The following is a 20,497-nucleotide window of genomic DNA, read 5'->3' as shown; positions in this document are numbered from 1 at the left end:
AGGCACAGCTGCCACCATGGGCACCTTGCAAAGCACACCAAGTTCATGCGGGATATGATCTGAGAGCTGTGTGGCTTTGCCCCTTACTAACAACCCACCATAAAGCTGCTCAAGTTCTCCAAGGACAAGCAGACCCTGAAGTTCATCAAGAAAAGGGTAGGGACATACAACCATGCCAAGAGGAAGAGAGAAGAGCTCAGCAATGTCCTTATAGCTATGAGGAAGGCAACAGCCATCCGTTCTGTGAGTAATAAAACCTTTTCAGGGGGGAAAAGAAAATCCATGAGGTAAAAGTGATACTAAAAAAAATCTATGCCCGGCCGGGCGTGGCTCAGCGGTTGAGCATCGACCTGGGATCCAGGCGATCGGGGTTCGATTCCCAGTCAGGGCACATGCCCAGGTTGCAGGCTCCATCAGTAACTCTCTCATCATTGATGTTTCTATCTCTCTCTCTCCCTCTCCTTTCCTCTCTCTGAAATCAATAAAGATATATTTAAAAAAAAAAATCTATACAGAATGCTAGCTAGTAATTATAGAAAAAGTAATATATTTAGAAAATGAACATCTTCTCTCCAACTCTCTGTGTAGTAGCTGATTCAATACTGGCAGGATCATCAATGAATGCTCAAACCATTAGGTGAACAATTGTGAAACAGTATATTTGAATGGTACCAAAGCACCAGTCCACAAATGATTTACTAATTACAAAGGGAATAATGTACCTTACAATGGAGAAATGTGGAAATTAACGCTCTAACAAAAGTGATCAAACTTAGCATCACTATTAGTGGAACAACCTGTCATTAGGTGGTACCCCCTAATTTGATTCAGGAGAAATACACAACAGTACCTGTGAATTACTCCAGCCAAAAATGCTTAATCTGAATCCAGTGCTGCTTCTAGACCCAACTTCCAGTTTACAGTAAATACAGGAGGAACATGTTAAATGACACCAAAAAAAAGGGGAAACAAACACAATTCAAAATGTGGGACAATCTACAAAACAAGTGACCTGGATTAAGAGAGACTAAGGAGAGAGGCATGAGACGTTGGTTCCTGTGTCCCAGTCCTCACCAATGTTCATGGTGAACACCAACGTGCCCTACGTCTTGGTGCCAGAGGGTTCCTCTCTGAGATCACCTAGAAGCTGGGCAAGGCAACCGGCAAGCTGGCCCAGCATATTGCAGTGCACATGGTTCTGGACAACAGTTAAACCTTGATTAGATCCTGTTTTAATAATTTACAAGAGACATTTCTGGAAAAACTAGGGAAATTGGAATACAGTGTGAATATTATGATTTTTAAAAATTATGATTGAATACAAATTGCCAATAAGCGTAAGTGTTTAAGCTCACTAATTGTTAAAACAAAATGTTAGACCTTGCCCTAGACAGTTTGCTCAGTGGTTACAGCAGTGGCCCTTGGACTGAAAGGTCTCAGGTTCGATTCAGCCAAGGGCACATACCTCAGTTGGAGGTTCAATCCCTAGCCCTAGTCAGGGCATGTGCAGGACACAACCAATCGATGTCTCTCTCTCACACTGATATTTCTCTATCTCTCTCCTCTCTCCCCCCGCCCCTAAAAATCAATAGAAAAAATATCCTCAGGTGATGATTAACAACAAAAAAATGTTAAAATTTACCTATCAAATTGGTGACAATAAAAATTAATACAATTGGGGGGGGGGTCAGGACAATCTGGTAACGTATAAAAGTTTTAGAATGTTTATGCACTTTACTCAACAATTCCACTTTCAGGCGTTCGTCCTATAGAAATAAGAGTTGTATATAAACATTTATTGACCAAATGTTCACTGCAGCATTACTAATGAAAATAGACACAACCTAATTATCCAAGATAGAATAAATTATACTTTGTAATCACTAAAAAAATCTTAATTTGAGATATTTTACATGAAGAGGTCCTTAAAATACATTACGTAAATGGACAAGAGCAGTTATTTTTTTGTAATCCCAGAGAGCAGGACTAGGAACTACCACTGAAAATTACAGGAAGGCAGAGTTTGGCTCAATGTAAGGAATAACTTTCTAACAATTAGAATTTTCTAAGCAATGAAAGGCCTGCTTCATGAGGTAATGAGAGTTTTGCATTATTAAAACTCTAAGCAAAGGCTGAATGGCCACTTGGCAAAGATACACAGAACAGATTTATGTGTTAGAAGATTAAAGAGAAGATCTTAATGGTCCTTTTCTACTCTAAGGACTTAAAATTTCATGTAAAGTTTTCCATTAGCTAGGATTTCATAAAGTAGTCGGCATTTCTTTGTAAATGCTATTAAAGAACCAGGTAGCATTAAACTAAAAAGAGATTAGACCTATGCTAGGATAATGGAATTGAAGGATGACTTATATTATATTCTGTATCAATAATATACACGTTATTGATAACATGAAAGAAAATGGTTAACCCAGTGGAGAGTTCAAACTGAATTGGCAGGAACTACATTGGACTCTGCCCTACTAATTTCTATGTGTCTACTAAAGAACCTGGAGACATATTTTTCCAAAGTGAAACAGCACTAAAACATCTCAAAAAAAAGAAAAAAAAGACAGGAAGCACTGTCCTCTCTCTTTTTGCTTCTGGCTGCTCTGTAATTCACATATAAACAGAGAAGAAATGCAGACTATGCCCCTGTCCCCCCTACAATATGGTATATAAAACCTTTAAATTTTGAATGTATGAGTACTGGGCAGTGGGAAGTGACACAAGAACTTAGTATCACGTGGGGCTCCTGGAAGGCAGAAGCAAGTGTTGGAGGCCTGTGAAATTTTTAGAATAAATGGTAATGTTAAATATTCTTAGTTGTCAAGAAGGAATTTCCTAAAAGAGGCACTTTTAAAAAAACAATTTTTATTACAGAAATTTTCAAATACACACAAAAGTATAATGAATCCCACATACCCATCACTGAGCTTCATTTATCAACATTTTGTTAAAACTACTTTCTCTAAATTTCCAGGTGTTATTTATTTAAAGATTTAAAAACAAACACCTGAGATCGTACTATTTTACCTATAAAAACTTCAGAATGAAAAAATATACTTTCTGCTCTGGCCGGTGTGGCTCAATTGGTTGGAGTGTTGTCCCATACACTGAAAGGTGGCGGGTTTGATTCCCGGTCTGGGCGCATACAAAAGGCAACTGGCAGATGTTTCTCTCACACATTGATTTATTTCCCTCCCTCCCTCCCTCTCTCCCTATCCCTAAAATAAATAAATAATAAAATTTAAGAACTATTTATTTAAAAAAGAGATTATGGCTAATAATCTCTTTTAAAAAAATACACTTCCTTGTTAATACCAAGTATTCAATAAATGTTGTTAGTTGCTATAGCAAGGTACTACTCTATGCATTATGCTTGTACTTACATGTATAATTTTCACATAAGCTAAGCCTCATCATTATCCCCATTTTACAAATGAGAAAGCTGAGTTTTTATTGGTTCAAGGTCACACAGCCAGTAAGCAATGGTGCTAGATGTGAACCCAGAAGTTAACTTGAGACTACGACTTTACTCTCCCAACCACTAAAATATGCTGCCTTTTCTCTATACCAGTTATTCTAGCTGTTCCTTATGGGATATACATTGTTGTAATAAAATGGGAGAGGGACGGCTGAATGGGGGAAGAGACTGGAAAAGATGCTATAAAATGAGCAGCTGCTCATTGCTTTTTTTGTGAAATTTTCTTTTCTAAATGTCCCAATTGAGAAAGAAAAATGTATAACTGGATATATCAGTGTCAACTGCCTAGGATATAAAATAAAGTAAGTCACCTGATGGAGGGAAAAGCAATAATCAAGCCTCTTCCACAAAGGCTGAATATAGACAAACTTCTTTTAATCTGTCCCTCCAGTGACTTTGGGGGTGTGTGTGTCCCTAGTTCCACTAACCTTTAAAATAGTTCAAGTAAAGGGATCTCACAAACCAAAGGGCTGAGCAATCAGTATTACATTTGATTGTTTAATGAAATCTTTGAGTGAAAAATAAAAGGACCCGTCCTGGCCAATGTTGCCACGTGGTAAGAGCATTGCCTCAGCACCAAAGGATGGCCACAGGTTTGATCCCCAGCCCCAGTCAGGGTGCATGTGGGAGGCAACCAATCAATGTGTTTCTCTCACACAGATGTTTTTCTCTCTCTCTCTCCCTCCCTCCCTTCCACTCTCTTTAAAAATCAATGGAAAAAATATCCTCTGGTGAGGATTAACAGAAATAAAAAAATAATAATAAAATAAAATATAAAATAAAGTAAAATAAAAGGACCTGGAATAAAAAATTCTCCTGACTGATGCCTCAAGAGTTCTAAGCCTTTCATTCATAGCTGTATAAAACAAAAAAGGAAAAACCCACTAATTCAAGATTTGTCAAAGGGGAGAATCGTCTGATCTTTGGCCAAAAATTCTTGTAAAACCCTCTTTAGTGATCTTAGAGTAACTGAACTAATTATCTTCTCTGTAGAGCCTACCTAGGGCATCCTCCTTCCCCATCTTTCACTCTCCCCAAACACAAAAAGGGCTCTTTCCCTGCTCCTACTGCACTTTAAACACAATTCTATTAGAACACTAATCAGTATTGCAGTGTAATTATCTTTTCCCTCTCTGGGCTATCAATTCCCAGAGGGCCAAGTCTCTACCTCACTTCTCTACATTTACAATCCCTAATCTTCAAAATTAGCACCACTGAAAGTACTCGAGAAAGGTTTGCTGAATAGACAATGACACAAAGGATGACAGAATATGGAGTGACCTTTATGAGAAGGAATTCTTTTGTCAGTATCGCTCTAATCTCTGCACCTTCAGTACAGCCCACAAGTTTCCCTTTAGGAGTTTCCCATAAGCCAGTAGTTCAGGATGAATGATAACATGAACTATATAGTCTCTTGAGGGCTAGAGAAAGAGTCTAGCCATTTTGGTTTGCAATAGGTTTTAATGAACTAGGGATGACTCAGCTTGAAGGATCGAGAAGGGAGTCAAAGCCTTTTAGTAGTTTTTACTCAGATGGCAAGATGCAGGATATAATTTGAAATGCTTGCTTTTTTACATTTAAATGTGAAAGGCAATAGGGAAAATAAGTAATTCCAAATAAAAACCAAGGATTATTGAACAGTGCCTGGACAACCACTTCTACTGTTTTTCAGACAAAAAAATCCCTGGCAAAAAGTACAGGTCTGGTTATAGCCCTCAACCATGGGAAAGGTACTTTTCATGTATGGTATGAGTCTCTTTGGACCCCTCTCTAATACTGGTTAGCTCAGCCACTTTGAGTGTAAATTTCTGGGTAAAAAGTTATCTTTCTCATCAATTTAAGAAAATTCAAGCCCGGCCGGGCGTGGCTCAGCGGTTAAGCGTCGACCTAGGATCCAGGCGATCAGGGTTCGATTCCCGGTCAGGGCACATGCCCGGGTTGCGGGCTGCAGCCGATCAATGACTCTCTCATCATTGATGTTTCTATCTCTCTTTCTCCCTCTCCTTTCCTCTCTCTGAAATCAATAAAGATATATTTAAAAATAAATAAATAAATAAATAAATAAATAAATAAATAAATAAAAAGAAAATTCAAAACATTCTCCCAGTTTAAGCTATATTACATTGGAAAAAAGTCCCATCACATCTTTACATGCCATTTTTGGTTACCATATTACCTTGGTTAGAGTCCACCGAGTCTTTTATATGAGCAAAAACACTCCTGACATAAGTTTGCTTCTTCCGTTCTAGATCTGATTGTGAAAATGTCGGAACATTAGTCCTGGAACAAAGCAAACCAAGAGGAAAAATAGTTCATTAGAACCATGAGTATAATGTTTTATTGACAGAAGTCATATACTGCTGATCAATTAGAAGTCAACTAACTTTCAGAGGCAAAATACTCTCTAAGATTCAGTGACAGAAGATAGTGTTAGCCATACAGCACTACGCTGAAATCAAGAATGGAGTTGAGAGAAAAAAGGAGAGAAGAAATAATTAAAACCTCCTGTTAACAAGGCATAGGAAAGTGAAGACTACCTAGTCTCTAGACAAAAAAAGCATTTGTTGAGTAATTCAAGATTAGTCAGGAAACAGCTAACTTCACAGAGCCACAGAAAAACCGAATGAGATAAAGACAGAAAAGAATCCGGTGCACCTGGCAATTAGAACATTGGTGACCGTGGCAAGAACATCTGGCCCTTGCTCATACTAATTGCACTATACTGAGGAGACTATGGATGAGAATATTGAGTCAATTTATTACTGTTCCAAGTAGCCTGACTTATGTTCTCTGGTATAATTTTCATTGTAAGCAATTCACAAAGTTTCTCTCACAACTATGCAAACAAAACAAAACAAAAAACAGAAAAGGGACTTTAGCCTTTTAAAAAATATTTTAAAATTTCAAAAGCAGAATAAATATCTGCGTAATCAGCCCGGCAGGGCGTGGCTCAGCGGTTGAGCGTCGACCCAGGATCCAGGCAATCAGGGTTCGATTCCGGGGTGGCGGGCTTGATCCCCAGTCGGGGGCGTGCAGGAGGCAGCTGGTCAATGACTCTCTCATCATTGATGTTTCTATCTATTCCTCTCCTTTCCTCTCTATGAAATCAATAAAGACATATTTAAAAAAATAAAAAATAAATAAATATCTGTGTAATCAAAACAAAATTTTAAAACTAATCAATGTAAGGAAGCCAATGTCACTCAACCTAAAAAAAACAGCTTTCCTAATTAAAAAAAGCCCATGTGGAGACACTGCCATCTCCTGGCAACAAAAGCATAGATTGAAAAGGTGACCCAAATCTGCAACCTCTGTAAGAATTTTCCCCCAAGACAGCTGTATGCAAGTTGGGAGAGATGCCTAAATGATTTTCTACATACTTACATTTTAACATTTTTGTTAAAAATTATTCCAACTTTCTACTGTATCTGTGACCAGGCTTACCCATACACAGGAAAGGAAATCTTACATTTATACAGTGCTTTCACTAATATGTCTTTTTTTACTCTTCAAAACAATCCTGTGAGGCAGCAGAGAAGGCACCATTAGCCTCATTTTACTGAGGTCAGAGATTATTTGATTTGCCCAAGGTCACAACAATAGGTGGTCCCAGAATGTTAAGTATGCTTACTCCTGGCGCAGAGTTTTTTCCCACACTATGGGGAAACTGAGGAGAGAAACTGAGGAAGAAACCAGAATATTTCATTACACTGTTACCTTGTTTTGGCTTGCAGAACAGGAATGACTTTGCCTATTCTCTCAGGAACTTTCAGCTTTCCAGAATCCTTGTCAAGAGCATCCTTTTTTTCAGAGCAGAAGAAATGCAAAAGGAAACATGGTTATTAGTTATAAGAGAATAACTGAGTACACTATTTATGGAAATATTCTTGAACTAAAGGCCTCTGAGGCATATCCTTGACCCCACTGTGTACCAGGCACTATGACAGCTGCTTTAAATGAGATAGTGACTGCGATCTTGGGGGGGGGGGGGGGGGAGAACCCTAAGCAGCAGGGATTATTAAACCCATTTGCAAGAAAGGAATCAGGCTCAAAGAGGTTAACTAAACTGCCCAAGACTTTTTAGCTCTTCTGAGGCTGACTCAGAGCTGGTGCTGTATCTAATATAGCAATATAACCAAAGATTGAGACTTAGGCTAAAGCCCAAAGAAAGGAAAAATACTAATAAAATCATCAACTTAGTAATTATTCAATAAATGGTAATTTAATATCATGCATGTTACTGTAAATACACAATTTTATTAATCTTTACTATACCACAAAATATTATTTACTCCAATTTATAAGTAAGAAATGTGAGGGAACAGAGAGGCTACATAATCTGTCCAGGGTCACAGTGCTAGACAGGATTCAAACCCCAGTATGTCTGAATACAAAGCTCTGCTATATAGCTTCTGAATGAAAATAATTTTTTTCTCTGTACCTTGAAAAAATATACTTACTTTGTTTGACGAACTGGAAACAACTGGAAACTTCATTTCACAACTTGTTTTATGTGATCCATTTCTCCAGGATGACCCTATATGAGGAGTCTCTGAATGGTCCAAGATCTGAGACACTACAGGTGTAGATTTCTTACTATCAGGCATACTTTTATCACGGACAGTTTGTTGAAAATTATTATTTGAAGGAGAAGGGAGTGGGGGCCCATCCCAGGCAGAATTATTGGGGACGATCCCTTCAGAATTAGTGCAAAGTTTGCTCTTTTTTGGGCTAAGACCATCTTCTCTTATGTCTTGTCCAAGGGAGGAGGGTTTTTCAATAGCTTTGGGTGTATCAGTCTTGTCCTTATCAAGCACAGAATCACAAACTGTTGGATTAAATGGTGCAACAACTGTTAATTTTACAAGATTCTTTTCTATTGCAAAGGGTCTGTTTAATGGTTTTGTAGGAGTTGGTCCCTGACCAACCGGAGTACTTTGAGGTAATTTGAAGAGCTCAGGAGTCTCAGCTACTGATCCAGTGCTGTCCAATGAATCTTCCTCGTCCTCATCAGATAGATTATCATCCTTCAAGTAGTTCTCTATCTCCTCCTCTGTGAAGCTGAAACGGCCATCATCTTCCTCTCCTTCACTCAGGTCCAGCAGGGAGTCATCCAACACATCCTCATCCACGGAACCCCTAGAGGGCACTAGTGGGCACATCATATCTGGATAGATAAGAGGCAGTTTCACTAAGGAACAGGAAATGCTCTTTATATCAATTCCAATCTGCCCTATAGAGTGGTGGCATCCTAACATTTCAAATTCTTTACACTGTGACTTGTAACATGAAAAACAATCTTAAGATATTTAACTTTATCAGAATCATGGAAATACACATTAAGAACAATGAGACACTTTCCCCCTATCAAAATGGTAAAAAGTAAGATGACATAATAATCCAGGTTGGTGAGAATGTGCAAAAAAGCACCCTCATACTCTGTCAGTTTTGTGGATAGTAATTTGGCAATACCATTTAACCCAGATATTTCACTTCTGGAAGTTTACCCTATTGAAATACCTATACAAATGCACATGGATACATTTACAAGGTTGTCCAAAGCAGCATTTTTCAAAATAACCAAATATCGGAGACAATCTACATGTCCATCACCAGGATAACAATTAAGTAAAACCATGGTACATTCATGTTATGGAATATTTTAAACTACAGTAGTTCCCCCATATCTGCAGTTTTGCTTTCCAATTGAAGTTACCTGAAATTTCAGTTATCTGAGGTCAATCAACATTCAAAAATATTAAATGGGAAATTTCAGAAATAATTCTTAAGTTTTACATCACATACCATTCTGAGTAGTGCGATGAAACCTCATGCGTACCCACACTGTCCTGTCCAGGACATGAATTATCCCTTTGTCCAGCATATCCACACTATATATGCTACCTGTTCATTAGTCACTTAGTAGCCACCTCGTGTATCGGAAAGACTGTTGTGGTATTAAAGTGCCTATGTTCAAATAACCCTTATTTTATTTAATAATGGCCCCAAAGCACAATAGTAGTAATGCTGGCAATTCATATATGCCAAAGAGAAGCTGTAGTGTGCTTCCCATTAAGTGAAAAGGTATGTATATATAGGAAAAAACATAGTATATATAGGGTTCAATACTACCTGTAGTTTCAGGCATCCACTGGAGGCCTTGGAACATATTCCCTGCAGACAAGTGGAGACTACTGTATTTAAAAAAACGAGATCTGTATATACTACCATGCAATAATATCCACAACATACAAACAAAACAAATATATATTATGTAAAATGTTTGGGTTTTCATAGTTTACACTTTAAAAAAAACAAACGTATTACTTTTAAAATTAAAAAAAAAAAATTAAGAATATAAGAATTGTTTTCCATACTGTGTGGAGCTGCTGGCGTGATCTCTGCCTTTGCCACGAGACCAAATGGAAAAAGGTTTCAGCTCCTGCTAGCTGTTCCTTTCTGGAGACTTGTCAAAGTGATTGACTCCCACCTTCCTGAAGGTACAAAGAAAATTAGAGGATCTTCTCATCACTTTCAACTCTACTAATTACAAAGTCAACTGTATTATGCTTTTAAGGTGCTCCATCTATTAATTTTCATCTTGATTTTTTTTTTTCTAAATACCAGAGAGTTAAATTTTGAGTCAAGAACATCAAAGAAAAACCTTTAGAGGAAAAATTATGCAACTAAAGAACTAGTTTTGTTCCAACGATTTGTACTTTAAGGATATCATTTGCTTTAGTATGAATACTGGCTTAGGAGTCGAAAGACCTGGGTTATAGTCCTAGTTCTGTCACTAACCAGCTATAATTCGGGCAAGACACTTAACCATTTGAACTTGTTTCCTCATTTATAAAATGGGGAAGGGGGACCAGGCAATGTCTAAGAATCCACCAAGATCTAAAAGTTAATCATGACCACACATACAAAAGTCTCATTTTCAACAGATATATAGATGCAAAAATGGAAAAAATACAAACACAAAATTGATGACTGCTATAACCTGTGAAGGGACTGAGAGAGGTCAAGGGGGGATTTTAGTATCATCTTACTTTTCCACTTGAATATTTACGTATTACTCATTTAATTAAAACCTAGTTTTTAACAGCCACTGATGAATTTGATCTATAAATATTTTCTAGATGGGAAAAATTATAGAAAGCTAATATTTTACATATTACATGTCAACATCTGAAAAGCTCTAAGAAATAATTAAACACTAAACCGAATAATCTGGGAAATTCATGATAGCCTTTTAACTGTGAATTTTGCCTATCCCACTTCCCTCCATACCACACCTGGAAATTTTTTTTTTAATATATATTTTTTATTTCAGAGAGAGAGGAAGAGAGAGGGAGAGAGAGAGAGAAACATCAATGATGAGAGTCATTGATCAGCTGCCTCCTGCATGCTCCTATCAAGCTCACAACCAGGTTATGTGCCCTGACTGGGAATTGAACCTCGATCTTCTGGATCATAGGTCGATGCTCAACTGCTAAGCCACACTGACCCAGCCACACCTGGAATTTTAGCTTTAGTTCATGCATTCTTACAGAAAACATTTTCCGAGCTACTATCATCACACAGCACTGAGCTAGATAATGTGACTCTAAATAATTTCTAAGAAATAAAGATACTATTTCCACCCTCAAAGAATGTATAATCTTGCCAGGGAGGCAACATTTAAAATTACACACCACTATGAGAAAATGTAAAATGATATGAACAATAAAGTATTAGAGAGAGAGTTAGAAGGAAAGGAAGGAATTACAGAATTTTAGAATTAAAAGGGACCTATGTAATGCACAGCATGGCGATTATAGTAAACAACACTATATTTTATACTTTGAATTTGCTAAGAGAATAGATCCTAAAAGTTCTCATCACAAGAAAAAAAATTTTAACTATGTGAGGTGATGTATGTTAACTAAACTTATTGTGGCAATTATATGACCATATATACATATATCCAATCATTCTGTTGAACACCTTAAGCTAATACAATATTATGTCAATTATATCTCAATAAAACTGGGTGGGTAATAAATAAAAGAAAGAAGGAACCTAGTTAAACTTACTAATCTTAGAAATTAGGTGGGACAGAAAGGAAAGAAATATTACGTACCTATTATAAATCAAGCACTGGGAGACATTTAGAACTCTAATTTAACTCCTTCAACTTAACTGTAACATAGGTCTTATCAAAGAAACTGAGGTTTCTGTTGTATGTATTTAAACTTAGAGCTTCTAAGACCTTTTCTCTTATTTTACCAGCAATTGTGAGAGTTCAGGCACTGAAGAGGTACCTCTATGAACAGAAACCTAATTTCTCTGCCCAGTGACTGAGTTTTTTATTTCTTTAGGCAGAAGTTGACTTTTGAAAATTTCTTTTTTACTTAAAGTTTGTGGTTGTTAAGCACAAGTATTACAGGCACTGGAGTTAAGCAGCTACATTTCTAAGAAGCCCTTTCTGAGCCCCTACCCCCATTCTCACTCCACCTCCTTCCAAAAAGTCTAGTCCAAGTACCTGCTTGACCAAATAAAGAGTTCAACAGATTTTCACTCTTGGGAAACTAAAGTTCAAAGGCATAAAGTAACTCAACCAAGTAACTCAACATAGAACTAAGAATGCTAGAACAAGGATCCAAACTAAGGTCTGATTGCAAAGGCAATGCTTTTTCTTGTATTTTTTCTACCACCTTTATGATAGACTTGCCCAGGGTTGGTCAGCAAATGGCAGAGCCCTCTAAATTCACTTCACCCTCTAATATACATGAAAGATATGGACAACAATGAGGGTTTTTGGTGCCTTGGTAAAAATAATTTAAGCCACCTTATTATGCACAGGTTTCCCTTGACTTCCCAGGCAGAATGGAAAAGCAACACAAAGGACCAATATCTTTCATAACCACTGAAAACATAAATTCCTATGCCATAAGACATCCAGAGTCACAGAGCTGGCTCTTCTGAGCTTCTCTCAAAGAATGTTCCAAGGGGCTGGGAGCAAAAGCATGCAAAACAATACCATATACATATAATTTTTAACTTGCACAAACCACTCTCTTCATAATTTTCTCATTTTAAAACATACACAAAAATAGCATAATAGCATAATCAACCCCATATACCCATCACCCAGGCCCAACAACTACCATCAACCAACCCATAGCTAATCTTACCCTATCCACCTCCCGCCTTTACCAGAATATTTTGAAGCAAATTCCAGGCATCACATCATTTCATCTGTAAATAACCAGAATTCCTTATAATACAATATCTGGTTCAGATTTCCAATAATTTTATAAATGTCGTATTTTTAAGATTTTTAAAAATCAGTATCCAAATAAGGTCCATACATTGCAATTGACTGATATGTCTTGTATTTTCATCTACAGCATCCCCCTTTTTTTGTTGCAACTTACAATACCATAAATTGTGTATGCATAGATACATATATCATTAAATTACAAAAACATGCATAGGGATAAGGAACACCAAATTCAGGATAGTGGTTACCTCTGGTTGTGGGGAGGGAAGAGGAATGGCAAGGGGCCATAAGAGCTTTGATTCTATCTGTTTTATTTCTTAAAAAAAAAAAAAAAAAAAAGGCCTAAAACAAATATGGCAACATTAAGATAAAGCTGAATGGTAGGTATAATGGTATTCATTCCTGTTGGTATTCATTCCTGTACTTCTTATATGCTTAAAATTTTTAATAATAAAAACATTTTAAAATTAGAAGTCAGTGGTGATCCAATGATTACATTCTGAAGTTTCAACTGTCATCTCCCATAAAATAGGGACCATCATAATACCTACCTCATGGGGTTGTTGGAAGAATTAAATAAGATCATGAATATAAAGCACTTAGCATACTACAGGTACAGCATAAAAGCTAAATAAGTAGTGGCTATACATATTATTTCACCCAAACCTTATCACCTCCCTGAACCCTTAAGAGTTTTGAGAAGCATAGGAATAGTAGGAAAAAAGAGTGCTAAACTGGTAAGGAACTTCCCCTAGTCCTTGCTTGTTAAGAAATTATCCAATATGCTCTAATCTCTTCTGGTTTAACCCAGTATTCAACCATTTTGCCACTAAATTAGAGACCAGTCTGTATGGACATCTGAACTATCAGGCAAATTCTGTAAATTAATAATGAAGTTATCTTGTATAGAGGAAATGAACTAAAATCCAGAAACTTTAGCAATTCACTTGAAGTCTTAACCTCAAAACAGATGAGAACGCTCATTTGAAAAATGGGAATTATTCCTTGTTAACTTCAAACACGGATTATCAAGAGGATCAAATGAAGGCAAGTTTATGAAAACACTCTAAAAGACCTATACTAATGAAAGCTGATATTTAATGACTTTGCACAGGGGGGGGTAGAATCTCAGATAAAACCGAAGCTCTAAAATGAATTTCCACAAGACAGCCTTAGTACTCCTCTGCCATTCTACCATCACCTGCCTTTCTTGGCATTTACTTTGTAACCTCCACCAAAAATATGAGGATCTCTTTATTTTTAAGGGAAGAATATTTTCCCCATCTCCCAAGTCTCTCTTAATTCCTCTGTGCCCCATCCCTCCTGTGACCCTATTCTGTCCTTCTATGTCTCTCACCTGTCCACCCCCTTCTTCACACTTCAGTTTACCACGCCCGCCCTCACTGTTCTCTAACCTCCTGGTTGCAACCTCAGAAACTGGTTTCTCTTCTATTTTTATCATACCTAAGAAACCTATTGCCTTAGAGCACTAAGCTTTATTTTATGCAGGCCACTAAAACTGCAACACCAGACACAATCCCATATCCCTCTTTCAAGGCTCTAAAACCAGAGCATTATCAAGCTGAATCTGACTGATAGGCCAAGGGCAAGGATTATTTTCAAGGGACATGACAGGACTTCCCCACTGACCTTTGATTTCCAACCTTCCCCAAATGCAATCCGTGTGAAGCACACTACACAAAAGGCATTCAGTAGGTTTTACCACTCCATAAAAGGGACATAATGTTCAAACAAAATCAAAGTGAACTGAAATTATCTGTAAGAATTGTGCAATTCCCTTTGAGGTAACTGAAAAAGCTGGAGGACAGAAAAACCACCCAAAGCTGGAAATCTCTGCTTGAAGTAACATTTCACCAGATAAGAGCCCCAGGATTCTCCTCCCACATAGGCATGGGAGACCAAATGTCTAAGCTGCAGCAACAGGTTTCTTTTTTAAAAAGAAAATTTAAAAAACAATAATTCAGACAGGTTTACTAAAGGCTGGAGCCTCTGATACATCCACAAGAAACTGGAGGTCAGGTGTGATAGACCCTGACCCATCTAAGACCACACACCTTTTACTTAACCCACAGTAAATTTCCACCGTCCACCCTACCCAAATCTAAGTCTATTCTAGATATGGCCGCATCCTGCCGGAGGAACAGAGCGTGTAGTACATCTGGATGCCGCTGATGCCAGCTCCGCCCCGGACCCCCCACCTTAACCTAACTTTATAAGGTGAGCCAGAGGCAGCTGCCGGCTCCTTCCCGGAGCCCACGCCTTAACCTTTAAACAGCCCTTAAAAACCTCAGGCTCTCCGGGAGGGCCCTTAGCTCTCTATAGCTCTCGGCCCCTTTCCTCCCTTGGAAAGTGAATAAACCTTTTTGCTCAGTTACACTTCTCGGTGAATTCTTTCACAACCCGCGGCTTAAATCGAGAAAGCCATCAGAGCCCACCTAACAAGGTGGGGGCTGCCGGCGGGCAATTCAATCACTTTCTGGGCCCGCTCCAGGGCCGACCCTGCATGTCAGCTACCTTCCCTCCTGCCCCAGGAAGGAACTGGTGGAGCCTCCAGTTCTCGAGAGCCAGGATAAAGGGTGGCCCAAATCCACCCTTCGGAGGTTGCCGCTTGACCTCTCCCTGCACTCCCGTAGGAATGCCACCGCAGCCAGCACAGCGTGGCCCCGAGGCAAGGCCTTCGCACTTCCCTCCTCCCTCCTCGGAAAAGACCAAGAATTCCCGCCACCCCGCGGAAGGCGGGAGTAGCGCCGGCTTGATCCCCGCCCCTCCCCCAGCAGGGGCAAACCCTGCCCGCGGCGGGCCGGCGCCGGCAGCGCTGCTCCCGAGGATGGCTACCCGCACCACACCGCAGCGGGACCACGGCCCCGGCTCTCCCCAGGGGCAGGTCGTCCTCTCGTCCCCCCACCCGTCAGGCGCGGCAGAAAGACCACGATCTCCTCCCTAGCTACACCTCCCCCAGTGGGCTACGGGGCAGCCGCACAGCGGCATCGCCCACCCGCCTACACTTCCATCCCTCCCCACCGCTACCCCGCTGGCAGAACCGACGTTGCTTCCCGCCTCTCAGGTCGCGAAACAGCCTCCCTTTTCCTCAGCAGGGCGAGGAGCACCTATAGCCCGCCGACGTGGAGATGGGGGCTGGGACTCTCCCCCCCCTCCCGCCGCCATCACCTCAGGAACGAAAACGAGCCCTTCTCCCAGCTGGGCGAGGGCCTCCCAACCCCTCAACGGGGCGGACGGCGGACGCGGTCCCCTGAAGAAGCAACAGCCAACCCCCTCGCCCCTCCCGCTCTTCACCTCCGGAAGCCGGACCAAAGCCTGGGCAAAAGACCTCGCCTCACTCCGCCCCCTGCGCCATTTTATCGCCCCTCTCCCCGACCTCCCCCACCCCACGGCAGCCGGGGCAGCGCCAGGGGGGCGGGCAAACAGGCAATGATTGGCAGGAGAACGCCCCGCCTCTCAGGGGGTGGAGCCCCACGCCGGCGCCGCAACTCCGCCCTCCGCACCGCCTACCCTGACTACTGGCTCCACCCCGTCTCGTCTCATCGACCCGCTCCACTTTCTTCTGCTCCTGACTTCCCACCACTTTCAGGCGAAGAGTCCAGGCCGAGCAAGCCGAACGACGAGCTCAGCTGACGCAACCTGACCGGCCCGCAGTGCATTTCCCTGCACGCGGAGGCGGGGGCGACCGAGAAGAGGACGCAGGTGCCGGATTGAGCCCGGGAGACTAGGGCGACCGAGCCATGGGGGATGCTCCGAGCCCAGAAGAGAAGCTGCATCTCATCACCCGGAACCTTCAGGTCGGTCCTTGGAATTGGAAACGCGTTGTTGGGGACTGGGGACCCGAGGCTTAGAGATCCTTAACCCCACTACGGGATCCGAAGTGTATGGGGCCCAGGGCTCCGCGCCGAGGCAGCTGTGAGAGAGCCAGCAGTCCTCACTGCTGGTCCGTCAGTCAGTCAGTTAATTATCTGGGTGCCGCAGAAATAACATTGGGCTTACCTCCTGTGTGCAGTTACCTGTGTTGAACTAGACTTTGAATTCAGGACTCCCACCCCATCCACCCTATTATGTGCCAGGCGCAGCTCTAGGCGCTGGGAATACGTCAAGGCCCTGCCCACCCAGAGCTTGTCTGCCGGGAATCAGACGTTAAAAATGACCTGTAATCAAAACACTTAATGACAGTTGAAGAAAGTACTGGAAGTTACTATACGTGGAACTTTGAAAATAAATTAGGGGAGAGGGCTGGCGTGTCAGGGAAGGTTGAGGAAGTGACCTCTAAACCGCGCCCTGAAGGCTGCAGATCACCTCTTTCCCTATATTCCTGCGGTTTCCCGGAACAGGGGGAGTGGAAGTTAAGCAGAGGAAGAATGAGGGGTGGGTCATTTCAGGTAGAAGGAACACAGATCAAGACCCAGAGGAGAGCAAGAACACTGTGGTTCATAGTGAAGGCTAATTTGTCTGAAGTAGAGTGAGCAAAGTGCCGACCAAACCCTTAATAAATATTTGTTTGTATTGCTCATTCCCTTGCTTCCCTCTGGCCTGACTATTGTCATCTTTATTAGAAGGCCTTTCCTGAACCACTTTATTTTACATAACAAATCCTCTGCCACCGGAATTGTCTCATCCCCCTTTTTGTTGTTTCTTCATAGAATTTATCACCATCTGACATACTATGCATTTTACTTGTTTGTTTAGACCAGGTCTTAAGGGCCTTGAATTGTAGGCTGTTTAAAATTGGGGTTTTATTCCGAGAGCAGTGATTAGGCCACAGCTTTTTTCCTCTTTTTTTGAAATACAATTCACATACCATAAATTTCACCCTTTTAAAGTGTAAAATTCAGTGGGTTTTATTGTACAATAGTTACAAGGTTGTGTGAATATCACCATTATCTAATTCCAGAACATGGTCATTGTCTCTATGTATTTGCCTATTCTGGACAAATAAATGAAATCATACAAAATATAGCCTTTGTGTCTGATGTCTTCCATTTAGCATAATGTTTTCAAGGTTCATCCATGTTGTTGAACCTCGTCAGAACCTCATTCCTTGTTTATGGCTGAATAATACTCCATTACGTGGATAAACCATCTTTTATGTATCTAGTCATCAGTTTGTGGATGAAAAGGGGCCACGTGCTAACCTGACTAGCTCAGGGGAGGCCTGAATGGCGGCCTTGCAAACTCAGAAACCTAAAGTAACCACAAAGGATGATCTAAAATTAAAACTTTTTAACTAAAAACAGTTTATAGTGGGTAGTCATTTCCTAGGCTGGTATCTTCCCTGACAAAGGTCAATATTTACCTTAATTAAGCCAGTCTGTTATCCTTTGCATCTGCGATGACATTCCAAAGAGTTCCTCCCCTTTTTCCAGACCCCTGAGGGCACAATCAACCCACGAGGCAGAGGCCATAAATCTTATTGTTATGTTGTGACTGTTAACTATCCTCTACCTACCTTTGTAAAAGATGTGTCTGTCATTTTACTTTTTATCCAATGCCAGAGGTTCCCCCCTCTTTACTTTCTCCCACCTCCCCAATCTATCACCAATGGATTTCATGTAACCCACTTACTCTTCTTTGATTGTAATGCATAAAACAAGGTGCAAAACTGCCATTCTCCTGAGTATTATCTCAATGTTGAGATTCTGCTTCTCTGCATTTGTCAACAGGACAGTTTGGCTCAAATAAACTCACAAAAATTCTTCACAGGTTTGAATGTTTCTTACGTTAACAAGTTAATGGAACTTGGGTTATTTCCATTAATAAGATTTCTGCATGCTTCCCATCCCCTTAGCCAGATCCTTTGTTTCCTAGCCTCTCTCCATAAAACAGTGCTGGTTGGAAACAAAGAATATACAAAGCTAATGGCATTGACTCATTCAGGTTTTAAAGGGTAAGTGATATTACCTTTCTTTGGGTGGTGAGAACCCTCAAAGTGTCCAAATAGTCAGGACCTTGGAGGATGCAGGATCAACCTCCAACCAGCTTGGAACACAGGGTTTTAACAAGTCCTGCTAATAGATCATTCAAACCAGCAAAACAATTTTTGTCACTATGGCTTCCAACAGCCTCCCCAACCATCACTTGAAGAAACACTAAAATCTCTTTTTATCTGCAGCATACCGGCCTGTTAAGATTTTTCCAGTATGTCTTAGAGCAAAAGGAAATTATTAAAATATTTAAACAGATAAATGAGTTCATCAAATTTTGGGTTTTAAAGATCTCTCTGGCTGCCTTTTGGAGCACAGATTGGAGAAAGCAAGAGTAGATATGGCAGACCTGTTAGGAGGCTGCTGTAGTAATAGTCTTGGTGTAATTTGATGGTTGCCTGGACTAGGGTGGTGGTATAGAGGCAGAGAGAAGTAGAAGGGTTTAAGAGCTGTTTCTGAGTAACTTAGGCAACTTGGTGAATGATAGTACAATTTACTGAACTAGGGATGAAACCATAAGTGGAAAAAAAAACGGTTGGGGAGTAAGATAGAAAGGTGAGAACATGAGTTTTTAATTTTGAACACGTTGAGTTTGAATCAACTGGATTGATAACAAGTACATGGTTCTACACATGGGTATGAGCGGAGACTTGGGAGTTACTAGAGCATAAGTAGTCATTGAAGCCACTCAAGGGGATGGAGGAGAATGTAGAGTGAGAAGAGGTAGGGCTGCAAGAATTGCTAATATTTAATGATTAGGGAGAAGACAGATGCAAAAAAAGTCTGAGACCCAGCAGCCAAAGTAGGAAGAAAACTAAGAGAATGAAATAGAGGAGACCGAAAGAGGACAGTGTTTCAGGAAGGGAATGAGAATTTAAAAGTATTCGTTGACTTTAGCAACGTGGAGACCATCTGTGATCTTAGCAAGAGCATTTTCAATGGTATGATGTTGTATGGAATTCAAACTCAAATGGAAGGTAAGAAACGGAGACCAGAAGAAGTTGGCTTTGAAAGGAAAGCGCATGAATTAGAGGTAGTTGGGCAGAAAGATGCAATTAGGGACGTGCCTCATTCCCCTAATATGTGTCATTTCAACGCCAACTTAGATTGGCTCTCACTCCGCACTGAGGGCATGGCTGGACGCCCCTGCTGGCTCTGAGCCTGGACCCCCAGTGACACATGCCTTTGTTTTCCTTGTCACAGGGTAAAGGATGACAAGGTGGGGCACCGGCATTAAACCAGCTCTTCTGCTTCCACAACAGGAGGTTCTGGGGGAAGAGAAGCTGAAGGAGATACTGAAGGAGCGGGAACTTAAAGTTTACTGGGGAACAGCAACCACAGGCAAGCCACATGTGGCTTACTTCGTGCCTATGTCTAAGATCGCAGACTTCCTGAAAGCAGGATGTGAGGTAAGAAGTAATGTTTTACTAAACTAAGCAGTTGCCCTTGGGGAATGGCCAAAAGAGAGACTTAACAAGAGCAGGGCAGGGAGGGGGGTTTGGAGACACTTGGACAAGTTCACATTTTGGTGGTTCCTTATCTCTTATGTCCAGGTAACCATTCTGTTTGCGGACCTTCATGCATACCTGGATAACATGAAAGCCCCATGGGAACTTCTAGAACTCCGAACCAGCTACTATGAGAATGTGATCAAGGCAATGCTGGAGAGTATTGGTGTGCCCTTGGAGAAGCTCAAGTTCATCAAAGGCACTGATTACCAGCTCAGCAAGTAAGTGCTTGGTCATCCACCCTCCTTGTGGCTCTGGGCTCCTGGCTAATTACAGGTCTGTGGAA

The 20,497-nt window shown here is 40.7% G+C and overlaps 2 protein-coding genes across 4 annotated transcripts in view; one reads left to right on the top strand and one right to left on the bottom strand.

The window, feature by feature from the left end:
• Positions 1-16,193, bottom strand: part of S100PBP (S100P binding protein) — a 23,866-nt gene extending 7,673 nt beyond the window's left edge. The window contains exons 1-5 of one of the 2 annotated variants that reach the window (XM_081146024.1): positions 16,068-16,193; positions 9,862-9,978; positions 7,945-8,651; positions 7,202-7,284; positions 5,661-5,764 (exon numbers count right to left, since the gene is read on the bottom strand). In XM_081146024.1, coding sequence (XP_081002150.1) covers positions 5,661-5,764; positions 7,202-7,284; positions 7,945-8,649 — 892 coding nt within the window. In that variant the 5' untranslated portion in view covers positions 8,650-8,651; positions 9,862-9,978; positions 16,068-16,193. Of the gene's footprint in view, positions 1-5,660; positions 5,765-7,201; positions 7,285-7,944; positions 8,652-9,861; positions 9,979-15,941; positions 16,030-16,067 lie in introns of those variants that run through there. The other variant, XM_081146025.1, reaches the window with a different exon arrangement.
• YARS1 (tyrosyl-tRNA synthetase 1) overlaps positions 16,172-20,497 on the top strand; it is a 24,609-nt gene continuing 20,283 nt past the window's right edge. The window contains exons 1-3 of one of the 2 annotated variants that reach the window (XM_081146022.1): positions 16,172-16,570; positions 19,966-20,112; positions 20,257-20,432. In XM_081146022.1, the coding sequence (XP_081002148.1) occupies positions 16,514-16,570; positions 19,966-20,112; positions 20,257-20,432 (380 nt within the window). In that variant the 5' untranslated portion in view covers positions 16,172-16,513. Of the gene's footprint in view, positions 16,571-19,906; positions 20,113-20,256; positions 20,433-20,497 lie in introns of both variants that reach the window. The other variant, XM_081146023.1, reaches the window with a different exon arrangement.

This window comes from Miniopterus schreibersii, assembly GCF_964146895.1.
Source record: "Miniopterus schreibersii genome assembly, chromosome: 8".
In the NCBI taxonomy this organism is placed as follows: Eukaryota; Metazoa; Chordata; class Mammalia; order Chiroptera; family Miniopteridae; genus Miniopterus; species Miniopterus schreibersii.
Note: the sequence above shows the minus strand (reverse complement) of the source record. Positions and strands in the feature narration are given on the sequence as shown.